General features: G+C 48.7%; 1 protein-coding gene across 3 annotated transcripts in view; it reads right to left on the reverse strand.

Annotated features, from left to right (window-relative positions):
• Positions 1-12,789, reverse strand: part of IGDCC4 (immunoglobulin superfamily DCC subclass member 4) — a 166,138-nt gene that overhangs the window by 12,347 nt on the left and 141,002 nt on the right. For all 3 annotated transcript variants that reach the window (XM_034783590.1, XM_034783592.1, XM_034783591.1), the window contains 2 exons: positions 12,443-12,548; positions 11,031-11,265 (listed from right to left, as the gene is read on the reverse strand). In XM_034783590.1, coding sequence (XP_034639481.1) covers positions 11,031-11,265; positions 12,443-12,548 — 341 coding nt within the window. The remainder of the gene's footprint in view (positions 1-11,030; positions 11,266-12,442; positions 12,549-12,789) is intronic.

Below are 12,789 nucleotides of genomic sequence, written 5' to 3' on the forward strand. Positions count from 1 at the left end.
TCAATCTGCCATGTTTACATAGGTTTTGATGACTGTGGGAACAGATTGTTCAGCTCCGGCTGAAATTAGCTGTGATGAAGAGCAACGGTTTTTTGTACCAGTTTGCTATTTGCAACAACCAAACAAAAAACCCCATCCGCTTCACCAGGCAACTGTCTACCACGTTACTCAGACAGGTTCCATTTACAAAAAACATTCCCTCCTAGGGAGCGAATATCTCCTAGGCCAAGCACTTGCAATTAGCTGCAGGTCTGTTTGTTAAAGTTTAGTTTGAGAAGTCTGGGGGAGAAGTTGTAGGAAGGCAGGAAAATGGTCTCTGGACTTTTACAGTGTATTAGCTAAGGAAGGGAGTGTCAGTCTCAGATTTAATTTAGAGGGGCAAAAAAATCACACTCTGAATAATAAACTGTTCACTTCAAACGAGAGAATGAATACGTAACCATCTTCCAATAAAGGGCCGATAGCAAAGACATTTCCGTTTCAGCTAAACTCATCAAAGCAAATAGACTTTTTCACTGTAACCTCTTTGTAGTATCAGCAACTGCTGGTAAAAATGATATGGGTTCATGTTTCCTTCACCAGCAACAGCCTGTGATTTCCTGCAACTCTGTTAGCTGGGGATCCACACTTAGAATATGTACAATTATACCCCGACCGAGTGCCAAAGGAGTCTAAAGAACACTGCCTCTCACAACATCAGCACACTCTGAAACCGCATTTGCTTTGGGATCACATCTGTTTAAACTCAATTTAAATCCCGTCATGCAAGCATACAGACATCATGGTAAGCAGCGGGGATAGAACCAGGAACATTGAATCCCAATACAAAAAAAACCCTCAGGCCTCTACCACTTGAGATAAAGGAGACTTTTTGTTAGCTGTCAGCAGGAGTAGGGGTCTTATTTAGAACTGGTCGGAAAATGTCCCCCTCAGCAAATTTCAACTAAAGTGAAAAAAAGTGACCAAACTACATCTCCCATGATGCACCAATCTCTACCCTCTTCCTGAGCCTCCCTAGTGCATCATGGAAACTGAAGTCCACTGCGGCGCATGTCCTATTAAGAAAAATGGAGGCATGAGGCAGCCAAACTACAACTCCCATAAGAGACTCCAGTATTGTCTCCAAATCAAAAAAAAATTGGTGTTGGTGTTGAAAATTTTTGATTTTTGAGTATTAAGTGTTTGGACGAAGCGTTTCCATGGAAAGCATACACATTTTACGAAAAATTTCATTTAGTCAAAAACAATATAGACAGAAAATGTTCAATCCTCCCCACCCACTAGAGGGACACAGAGCTGTACCACCCTTAGCCACTACATTACAAGCATCATTTATCACCTGTCCTGTTGGATATCAAAGGTAATGGTGTTTAGGAGGTGCATTTGAGAGGGAAAGGGAGCTGTGTCATTCCCCCGATGACAATTGGAAACCAGCATTTGAAGAAGACACACTGCAGGACAGACAAAAAACGATCACAAAACGGGCATGACCCTCCTCTGGCTGAAGCAGCTGCCAGCACGACGCAGGAGCGCCACCAACTGGCCTCTGCTGACAGCTCACCTGCAGTGGCAACCAGCTCTCATTACAGCTGCGCGGTTCAAATGTTTATTTATAAGCAAGGAGAAAGGATGGCCTGGTGGTTAAGGTACTGGGCTGGAGTACCTTGGCTCTGCTCGAGGCTTCCTGTACATAGTGTCTCTGTGCCTCCGTTTCCTCATCTGCAGCATGGGTATGATACAAGTATTATATTAATACTTTCTGTCTCCCTATATAGATAGATAGATAGATAGATATAGATAATCTATATACACACATATATATATACATACACACATACCCCTATATAATAATACTTTCTTTCTCCCTATCTTAAACTGTAAGCTCTTTGGAGCAGGGACTCTCTCTAACTGTGTGTTGATATGGAACCTAGAGCAGCAGACGCTCCAGTCTCAGTTGGGGCATCTCAGGGCTATGGTAATATCATCATAATGAAAAATCAAAAGGGAAAGCCCTACATATGACTGAATGCTAAACCAACGTGAATTAATGGAGAAAGAACCTACAAGCACTGAGAGCAGCTTGCTGAACACAGCTGTAACTTCAAGCGCAAGGCGTTCACAACACAACCGATTTCTGGTTGAACGATTAAAGTCAAAGAGCCGATTTGCTAGTTTTAAAAGGTCACGTAGCCTTGTTACTGCCAATTTCTTGGCATCCGGACTACATCAGACTGTGTAAAAGTCATTGCAGTGGCAACATTTGTTAAGCCTTGAGCTGTCAAAAGATCCTGATCAAGAATAATCCCAGATTGCAAGTATAGAGCATGTTTCAGCTGGGGATCTCACAGCATTCTAAATCAAGAAAACTCCGTGATCACCTGTGAGGCTGGTAATTGTTATTAATTGTATTCATTTTACAGATGGGGGATTGAGGTACAGAGAAGTGAAGTCACGTGTTTGCATCAGTGGCACGGCTGGAATCAGTACTCCAGAGTCTGTGTGGCCAAGTGGGTAGAGCATTGGATTGACACTAAGACGACCTGGGTTTTATTCCTGGCTCTGCCACTGCTCTGTTGGGTGATCTTGGCCAAGTCACCTCACAGCTCTGGGCCTCAGTTTCCCCATCTGTAAAATGGCACTAATGATGTTGAGCTCCTTGAAATCTACTGAGGAAAAGCCCCGTAGAAGAACTAGATCTTATTACTGGCACTCCTCTGCCCCAACCATTAGGCCGCACTCCCTTCCTGTTAATGTCAAAACCAGGACGGGCTGGATAGCTCAGGGGGTGAATGATGTTTCCTTTCTTCTCTAGTTCAATGCTCTGAATGCAAACCCAGGACAGCTCAGTGAAATGAACTCTCTCATTTCAGTTCCTAGGACAGGAATTCACATCCCTGCTAGTTATCTGGTGGCATTCACAGCGTCGAGGGTAAGGAGCGACTGGATCGTGGAGACTGCCCTAGTCTCCTGTCCCTACATCCAGCTTCCCGCAACCGGGTCTTGCTTTAAAGCACATAGACATGGCAGGAAAGTCTGGCCTGCTGATGCCATGTTGCTCCCATTCCCTGGAGAGCCAGGAGATTTCTGTCCCCAAGTGATGCCCATCTGGCAATTGCTGTAATTTAATATCTTGCAGCCCATCTGTTGCACAATGATCCAGAGCTGCCAGGATGGATGGATGACGCAGTAGGCGAGAATGTGCCCTGCCATGCACAGACCTGGGTTGTCACTCCTTGGTCAGACCTGCGCTGGAGGCAGGAGAAAGAGAGGGGAAGGGCAGAGTGCAGCATGCGTTGGGCTCTTACATCCCCTAGTGGCTGGTTACAGCCTTGGAGGAGGAGGAGGAGGAGGAGGAGGAAGAGGCTTGCCCTTCCAGCTAAAGTTTAATTGCACTGCTCTGAGATGTTGCTATGAGGGAGGAAGTATCCCTGCACAGAGCCCCAAGTGAATACAAAAGCCTTCTGCTCAGAAGGCAGGAAGGCTTCAATTTCAAGTTACTGCCTGAGAAACAGACAGCTCCCTCGGGGTGGGCATTACCAGCATCCAGCTGGACCCAGAACAGGGCCTTTGTGGTGCAGGAAGACACTGGTAAGTCGGGCTGAATAGCACGTTGGAGGGATAATGGGGCACAGAGCCTTTTGCCTCTGGGTCAGTAGCCTGAATCCAGAGCAGCTACGAGTCACGTTGCTACCACCTGAGGGCTGTTTGGTGCAATGGGCTCGGTGGGTCTCAGCCCAGTTCCTGGGGGACGGGCACCCACATCACAAAAGCCACCAGCCCATCTGGCAGCCTTGTTGGCACTCTTAGCAGAGAGGCCAGAGCAGGGGGTGGAGATGGAACGACCTCCTCCCTGTCAATGGTCAGGCTGGAGGTGCAGTGGTGGGGAAAGGCAGGGAAGCCGAGGGTGGGGAGGTATCATGAGCGTTAGTCCTGGTCTGTGGGATACCACGTCCATCTCTGGGGCGGCACTCGGCACCTCCCACCAGTGCCGTGGCCTCGCAATGTCTACTAGAAAAAGCAATATTTAAAGAGAACGAGAATTGCCTACAGTGTCCCTGTCATCTGGAAAGAGATCAGGTCACCCCACAGAGCTAGCGGTACCTCCTGGGCTTCAGACGCAGGCTTGGAGAAGACGAGCAAACTCTAAACTGCAGGCGATGGTGCAATTTCCTATACAAACCAGACTGGATCTCTCCTCTGCTGAGTGGGGCTTCCCTGGGGTCATTCGTCTAAGTCCTCCACCTTCCTATTGTTCGGCTGCTTTCCACGCCAGGGGTTTTCATAGCCTCATTCACAGCTCAGAGCAAAAATCCCCTCAGCACAGCAGAGCTCGGTCTGTGGCACAGCAGAGCAAAACTCACCGCGAGACTTCCCTCCACTCCGACCTCCGGGGCTCCTAGCCGACGTATTCACGCTACCTGCGACGGGAGAATCTCATGCAAAGAGCTGCACAGAGGATGCCATCTGCAGCACACAACAGCCAATATATTCTGGGATGTGTTCTTGAGCCTCATCTCCTGGCCCCTTATTGATCCATTACCTATTTACATTATGTACAGACACAGAGCACTCTTGCAACAATTTGGATGCTATCTCCATCTCTGCGGTTACAAGGCTTCTGCCAGCCACGCCCATTCATTCAGCTGTTCACCTGAGTACCGATGGATTTACAGCTTAGCGTCCGTGCCACGCTAATGCCTGAAGAATTTTTATGTCATGGTCTGTTTCACTCTACAAATTTCAGAGAAAGAGAGAAATGAGGAAAAGCCAGAAAGAAGAAGAATGCTTCTCAGTTTGACAGCACCGTCTATTGGAGGCTTGCAAATCACTGTGCAAGCCTTAATGAATTAAGCTATACAGTCCCTTTTGGTATTTACAGGACTCAGTATCCTTAGGGTGGAAAATGCCATGGTAAATTTAACAGTTGCAAAGGAGAGATGTCCCGGTTTTAATGACCATTACTGTAGGAAAGTAGCATTGTCACCATTTTATGGATGAGGACACCAAGGTAGGATAAGTTAAGTGACTTGACAAAGGTCATTTAAAGCATCTGTCAGAACTTGCAAGAGTCCTCATCTCCCGATGCACCGCCCTGAGCTGTAACTATAAGGCCATGACTCTTTCCAGTGACCAAAGAGTAGAAAACGACATCTGCTGGAATTCTGGGCCCCATTGTCTAAGTTACAGTATCCAGATGTGCCTGCTCCTGACTGCACGCACACAGCACCTGGGGCGTGCTCACAAATTGAGTGTAAGCGCACAGGTTAGGTTTGGAAGCGTTTGTACAAGACACTAGCTCACTCCATGTCGTGATGTCTCCCTCTACTGCCCATGTCCAGCAACTACCACAGCCTGCTACTTGCTGCCTGCTAAAGGAATGGGTAGGGTTTTGTGCATTCAGCACTGAAGATCCTAGTGCAATTGACGCTGATGACCATACTCTAGATGTATGCAGCCAGGCTAAATCACATGTGCCCTTTTGAAGACAGGGATCCTTACATTTGTATCCATTTCTTTGTAACAAAATAATGCCCTGATTCTTCCAGTGAAAACCTTCCAACACACAAGCAGGGATTCAAAAAATTCCATTTCTTTAGGATTTGATGGTGCTCCTTACCAGATCTTAAAGTCATTCCCATGGGGACCGGGGGGTGGTAGCTACTTAGCGGTGTTGCCGCCACATGATACTAAGGGGCAGAGTTAGAATTCAGCTAGGGAAGAGGCTAGCGTCGTTTATGAAAAAAAAACCCTAAACCTGGAACAGGTTAATGATCATTGTAATGGTGACGCCTCTTCTCTGACCCCACCACCACAGCATCTGGGCCCCTCACAGTCTTTACTCACCCCTGTGCGGCAAGGCAATGCTCATATTCCCATTCCGCAGATGAGGAAACTGAGGCACAGTGAGACTCAAGTGACTTGCCCACGGTCACTCTGTAGCAGACCACGGAACTCCCATGTCCCAGGCTAGTGCCCTAACCACTGGGCAATCCTTCCTCTGTTAGAGCTTGTTTGTGTCTCCTCCGCCCCAGCTGGGCATTGGAGATGTGGGGATACACCTCATGCCAGCAGGGGCTCTGTGCTTGGCTAGGCTTAATGCCTGCTGCGACACCTGGGAGCATGGCTACTGGATCAGCCTTTTCCCTGCCCTGTGCGAGGTCGGTGCTGTGGGTGTGTGCAGCTGGGGAGCAGCACTACCACCTCACCACCTGGCGGAGGGAAAGTAGAGCCCCAATTCAGCAAAGTACGTAAAGCACCTGCTTGACTTTCCGCACACGCCTCGTTGCTGAATCAGGGGCCAGCCCTGCAGAGTTGACAGGACGCTGATTGCGTCCAGCCCCTGGCCTGGGGTGGGGTGCGCGGGAGAATCCTTGCACTCTCCCCTCTTGCACACCCATGCTGGATCAAGCTGAGATAAGCCCCGAGAGGAGCTCTGCAGAGGATGCAGATGCTTAATCGATCCGATCGGCTGGCAGATTTCGTTCCAAGCACGGGCACTTTTCCTTGGCATCCTTCAGGATAATGCACCTGCCTTGCTGTCCAGTGGTGACACAGATGCCCCAGAAATCTATTACTGACTTTCTCAGAGTACAAGAACCAGGAAGTTACTGGCGGTCTGAGCTTTGTGGTCACTCTTCTGGCCTATCAAGACTTAACACTGCTGCATTTCTCCTGCTCACCAAGCCCAGTGGAGCGCCAATATAATTTCATGGAGGAGTCGGGATTTCTGAAGACTAGGAGCAAATCCAAGGTACTGCAGAAGACAGCACAGCACTTGAATAGACACATGTACATCTCCATGGCAGACAGTCCAACAATGCAGGCAACAAAGTCCTGCGGAGCTGCCAGAAGCTATGGCAGACTGGGACTGAAAGTGAAACCCTGGCTGTAGGAGCATTAACCAGCCTCCCACTCAGCAGATTAAATTACGGCCAGACTGTACACCACGCAAACCTTTGATCTTTGATAATCCATCTGCCGAACGCCAAGACAGGACTCGGATACTGAGATTCTGAGGCCTTAAACTCTCTGAAGACAAACCCTGAACAGACCGTGATTGGCATTCGGGCTCCTTTGGGGAGCAGATCTTGCGTTTCTAGGGATTAAATTCCCACTTGGGCAGTATCCACAGAGAGATCTGGATTTATTATCCCCAAAAGGCAGGAGAAAAGTGAGTCGATTGGGCAGAGAGTTTTACCTCCAGGACCCCAAATCAGAGATCAGGAGCTAAGTAACTCTTTAAAGAAAAACACGTGTTCTTCATTTAATGGAAAGGGCTGTTAAAAAAAAAAGGGGGGGGGGAAGCAACCCAACCCTTAGATACTAACACTGCAAGGAGCTGTGATTGCTACACAGGAAACCTCACGTGCTCTCCTATCTTTTCCTGTTAGTCTTGATCGGATGGAACATCTGGGAAACCACGGTGAACCACTCTGACCCTTGTGACAGTTAAGGCAGACAAGGAGTATCAAAAAGAATAAGTCTCCGCGTTCTCTAACGAAGAGGCAAACTCTCCAAGGCGGGCTGCAGTGCCAGCCTCTCGCACGTCTCCCTTATTTTGCACTTGGATTTGATTAAAGTTTGCTATCATGAATACACCTTAACACCAGTGACATACAAGCATATGATTGATGCAAACATGAAATCCCGTGTGCTCACAATGCGCCTGTTTCACTCAACCTTCTAATTACCTTACACACTCTCCCCGGGTTACAAAGAAAGACATAAACAGATTAACTAAATTAGGCCAATTAAAGGTTCCCTAATGGAATGAAATGCTTCAGACAAGCTTGAGAGAGAAAAGCGGGCAGGGAGAAGAGAAAGACGAGGCAATGTCAGGCGAATTACACAGAGCTCAGAGAACACCTCCGAACACATAGATCCACAAATAAAAACACAAGCTCCCTTCAACTGCGTTCGCCTTCCTGATGTTTGCTCTTTGTGAACATGCTAGTGAACTTGATGTTTATAAAAACGGCACATTTTAAAGTTAATACTGCGGAGCGTATTTGTAGAAAGCAGACGTCAAATTTCTGAACGCAAATATTTGCAGTAGAAACCCGATCGTTAATCTATGGAATTCGTGGCCACAAGATCTCACAGAGTTTAGCAAGATTCATAAAGGGATTGGAACCTGACAGCATCCACAATATCAGACAGGACAAACCATTTTTCTCTATAAAAAGCCTCAGATATTTCTCAATATAAGTCCTCCAATCCAGCATTCTGGTTTTGCTTTCAATGCTCTCTTTTGTGACAGGCTGTTTTCAAATAAATGGAGAATCTCATTGCTTCAGTCCAAAGATAAATTGTCGTCCTCTTTCGCACTTCACCAACAACCACTTCAACCTTCTCTCATAGATCAATGGATTCAAAGGCCAGAATGGATCATTATAATCATCCAGTCCCAACTCCTGCAAAATACAGTCCCTAGAATTCCACCTCATCATTCATGCGTCATGTCCAGAACATTGGCTTGAGCTAAAGCGTCTCTCTTTTGACTTACTGATTGCCACAAGATCCTTGTACAGTTACTTGTCTTAATTGGAAAGTCCAGTTTCTTGGTCATGGTCATTAAATTGCACCAGGCTTGCAACTGAACCAGAGTTATGACCGGACAGACAACAAGGTAGAGTCCACCATCATCTTTCTTACCGAAAGGCTGGAGGAAGTTCTCCTTCGGAGAATCGTAACATGCTATTGTGGGGCCTTTTGACGGACACACATGCTCTATCGCAGGGCTCAAGGAGCTAACACAGGACCTGATTCAAATTCTGATGAAGCCAATGGGAGTCTTTCTACTGACTATCAATACAAGGACTGGTCCAAACCCAAGCCCTGGTCCAAAATACCATCACACTTTGAGGAAGCCTGGAGCCAAAGCATAGGGGATTTAGCAAACATCAGCATCTGTAATGATATTGCCACAGGCCCATAGACATGCCAGGCAGCTAAAACCCCCAGCACAACTCTGCAAGTCTACACGCCTTTGAAGAAGGGGAATCACTCTGCAGAATTTGCATGGCTGATCATCAACTACAGTAAGGTCTGGCTTTCAGCAGAATCCTTATGGGAAAGTCCAAAATTAGATAAGGAAGACCTTTCTATAAGGCATTTTTTTAACCATCGTATAGAATGTAATGGAGAATTATATCCCTCCTATAGAATTCCACAGGACGAGAAAAGCTAAAGAAAGAATATTAAGTCTCTTTTAAATGCTATAGGTTTAATTTCTAAAAATCCCTATTCGTTTTCTACAGAACTCTGTTTCGTCTCACCCCTATTAAATTCTATAGGATGATCGTGGTTTGGTCCTAATGGATTCATATTGGTGCTAAGTAGAGGGTGAGACCTTTTCCCTTGTCTCTCCAGCAGTGAAGGCCACTAGGACGTTTGTATTGAATACAGAGGCCACAGTAACAAACCCTGCCCTGCCTCTATTTTGGGCACGAAGGACCTGGATGGAGCAGAACCAATGCAGTTCTGCTGGGAGCAGAACCTCTCTACTCTACAGCACAGAGCTGTGCTCCCTGGAGATGAGGTGGAGCTGGACTGAGGCAGAAGCAACAAGTCATGAATCCGTAACTATGGAGATCCATCCACTATTCCATCCTTCCCCAAAATGGGATCATTGCAGTCCAGGAATCTACTCCTGCCTTGAAGCTACAGCAGCATCCCTGGGTCAACGTCGCGGGAGTTCAGCAGACTCAGGCCTAGTCTTCACTTACTGGCTGGTCCGGCGGCACGCCATCGATGTTCTGGGATCGATCCCGGAAGTGCTCACAGTCGGCGCCGGTACTCCAGCTCGCCGAGAGGAGTACGCGGCGTCGACGGGGGGAGACTTCCGGCCGCGTCTGGACCGCGGTAAGTTCGGACTAAGGTACTTTGAATTCAGCTACGTTATTAACGTAGCTGAATTTGCATACCTTAGTCCGAAGTCCGGACTAAGTGGGGACCAGCCCTCAGCTCTGAGACTCTCGCCTTTAGAAGGTGGCTTGTAATATATCAATGGAAAACTAACACCATGTTGGCCGCTCCAATCATTATGAAATGTACGTAACAACGCTGTATGTGACATTATGGATACTCTCTCTTTTGGAATCTGTAAACAAACCAAGGAAGCAAAAAAGGGTGTTTTTTTCCCCAGACAAAGGAGAATGGCCAGCACCTCTTGGACTCAAGGGCAAATCAAGCCAGGTGTGCCAAGAACAATGGGCCATTCATTTGCATTGCAAAATCCCAGGAGACTGCAAGAATTAGCATGGTGTCAGCTCCCTGGAGGACACAGAGAGCTGAGCCCCCTGGCTTTGAAACCAAAGATTAACTTTGAGGATATCAGGACCTGCTGAAAGACTTGGGGGTAACCATCACAGAGGGACGATGGGGTACAGCATCCTTCAAGCCTTTGAGAGCTGGGTCCTATTAGCCTGGAAGGCAAGAGTTGCTGCAGGGGAGACGGTTTGGGGGGACTCAGGACTGAAAGGGCTGTTGGTGTCGCCCTGGAAGGAGGAACCAGGCTGGTGGAGGCCAGGGTGAGGCCATGGTGCCGTGAGCAGGATGCTGGTGGCAGGGCTCGGAGCCAAAGCTGAACAGCACAAAAGCACCCAGGGCTACAGGGGAGGTGGTGACACCCCCCTTACTGGTCTGGGTGAACCCCCAAAGCATCACCAGGGTATATCCTCCTCTGGCACTGGTGATGACATGGACTCGCTGCAGGAACTGGGGAATTCTTACCATGGCTGGACATGAAAACCAGCGTGTTGGGGGGAAATAGCTCAGGATAACCATATCAGAGGAAAATACACTTGATAATACTCTGTAGTGAGGGATACTTAGCATCAGCTGATACAGGAACCCCCCTTGCTAGCATGATGCCGGCCGTGGAACGATCCATTCAGACCAGCACTTTCCAGAGCCAGAGGGGAAAATCAGACCCAGACTCTGCACACAATAGCTTGGTTCCTTGGTGCCGCTCCAGGTTAAGAGGGTTATCTGAGCAAGGGGGTGGTGAGCATTCGCACCGGCAATACCTTTCTTATCCCGTGGATGCCGTCATCCGGAAGGCTGGTGTGGATGAGGCTGTGCACTTCCGTCAGCTCCGTGATGTCCATCAGGGGCAAGGGAACCTCTTCAGAGAGCGGGGACATGAGGGACTCCAGCTCATGAGAATCAGACTTGGCGCTGGGCCCGGGCGGTCCCTGCCTGCCCCGGTGACAGGAGCTGTGATTCCCGGCTGCTTGAGAATCCAGGCCTGGTAGAGCCTCCCTGCAGGGGATGGGAAAAGAAACAAAGGTTTCCACCTTGGAGGGCAAACAGCCCTGCGCTCCCCTGCCCAGCCAATCGGAGCTCAAGGGGTGTCAGCTCCCAACTCATGAACAGTGGCAGGTGCTGGACCAAACTGCCCCTCTCTGCTTGGGCTGTTATCAACAGGACTGGAACTGCTCTGCTGGGCGTAGGGATCGGTGTTAAGGCCCCTGTGCTCGCCACATATGGCCAATACACCCCGAGCCCGTGCTCTGTAACAAGCACAGTGTGCAGATTCTACAACCCGCCCCCTGCCCAGCAGATCACAGCGGCTGGTGCTTAGTGCCCCAGAACGGGAGCGAGAGACAAGGGCACGGATTTACTCTCACTCATGCTTATCACACCCCACGTGACGCGGATGCGTTTAATCATCCCCGTTTTACAGGTGACAGAGGGAGGTTACGTGATGGGGGTGGGTTAGTGGCAGAGCCTGGATGAGACTTCGGGAGCTCCTAGGTCCCAGCCCTGTGCTCAATCCACCCGCTCACAATGCCTCTCTCTAAAACTACGGCTTACGTCAAAAGTCGAGCTTCAAATTATTTCCTTTATAAGCACTTACAGGGCAGGTTCTGACACCCAGGTCAGATCAACAGGACTCGGCCAATATGCCCCGAATGAGGATCTGGCCCCGATCATGCCAACCCACTCCATTACATCAGGAAGAAAGGGAATCCTCTAACAGTCTCCCCTGCTGGAAGCTCACAAAACTGTTCAGAGCATGCTCAGAACGATCAGCCCGGCACCCAAACGCATCGGAGCCGTGTTGTGCATACACCGAGATGAAGAAAAGATAATGTTCTTTGATAGGGCAATTAGCGTTCTATTTTGGTGCAAAAACAATTACTCTAACAATGCAGATTACAGAAAAGCTACCACAGCAGCATACAAACCAGCCAACCCGCCTGCATTCATTACAGAGCGCTCCTGGGCGGGCACACCCCTCAAAACAAGGTGACAGAGAAGGAATTCTATATGGCAAGCTGTGGATTATTCTTAGGGCCTGCACCTTTAACTGCCTTAAATTCCATTGTTCTGCAACACAGCCCAGCTCAGTGTGGGAAAGACTCTGACAGGGTTTTCTGTGCTGCTCCCCATCAGAGCTTTGTTCTCCTGGCTGTCCGGATAATGCAACGCATACCTCTGCTTGCTGCTGCGGAAACTGGCACACATACAGAAGAGTATGCAGAGGAGACCTAAGCAGACTCCCACGATGATCCCGGTGACCGAGTGGACATCCAGAACATCTAGTAGGCGAAGGACAGAGTCGAGTCAGCGTCTCAAGCCCTACCGGGAAGAGGACGCAGAGCGTCCGGGGCATTCAGAAAAGCACCAACTTCGGGTGCGTAGATATAAAATGGCCCCGATTACTGGTCCAGAGCTAGTGTTCCCTAAAGCCCAGGGGAAGTGGGAGAAGTGGCCCCACGTTGGGCCCATATCTAACACACGCACCCGCAGAGATACGCAGACAACACACTATTATAAAAA

This window comes from Trachemys scripta, chromosome 10, assembly GCF_013100865.1.
Source record: "Trachemys scripta elegans isolate TJP31775 chromosome 10, CAS_Tse_1.0, whole genome shotgun sequence".
NCBI classification, from domain to species: domain Eukaryota; kingdom Metazoa; phylum Chordata; order Testudines; family Emydidae; genus Trachemys; species Trachemys scripta.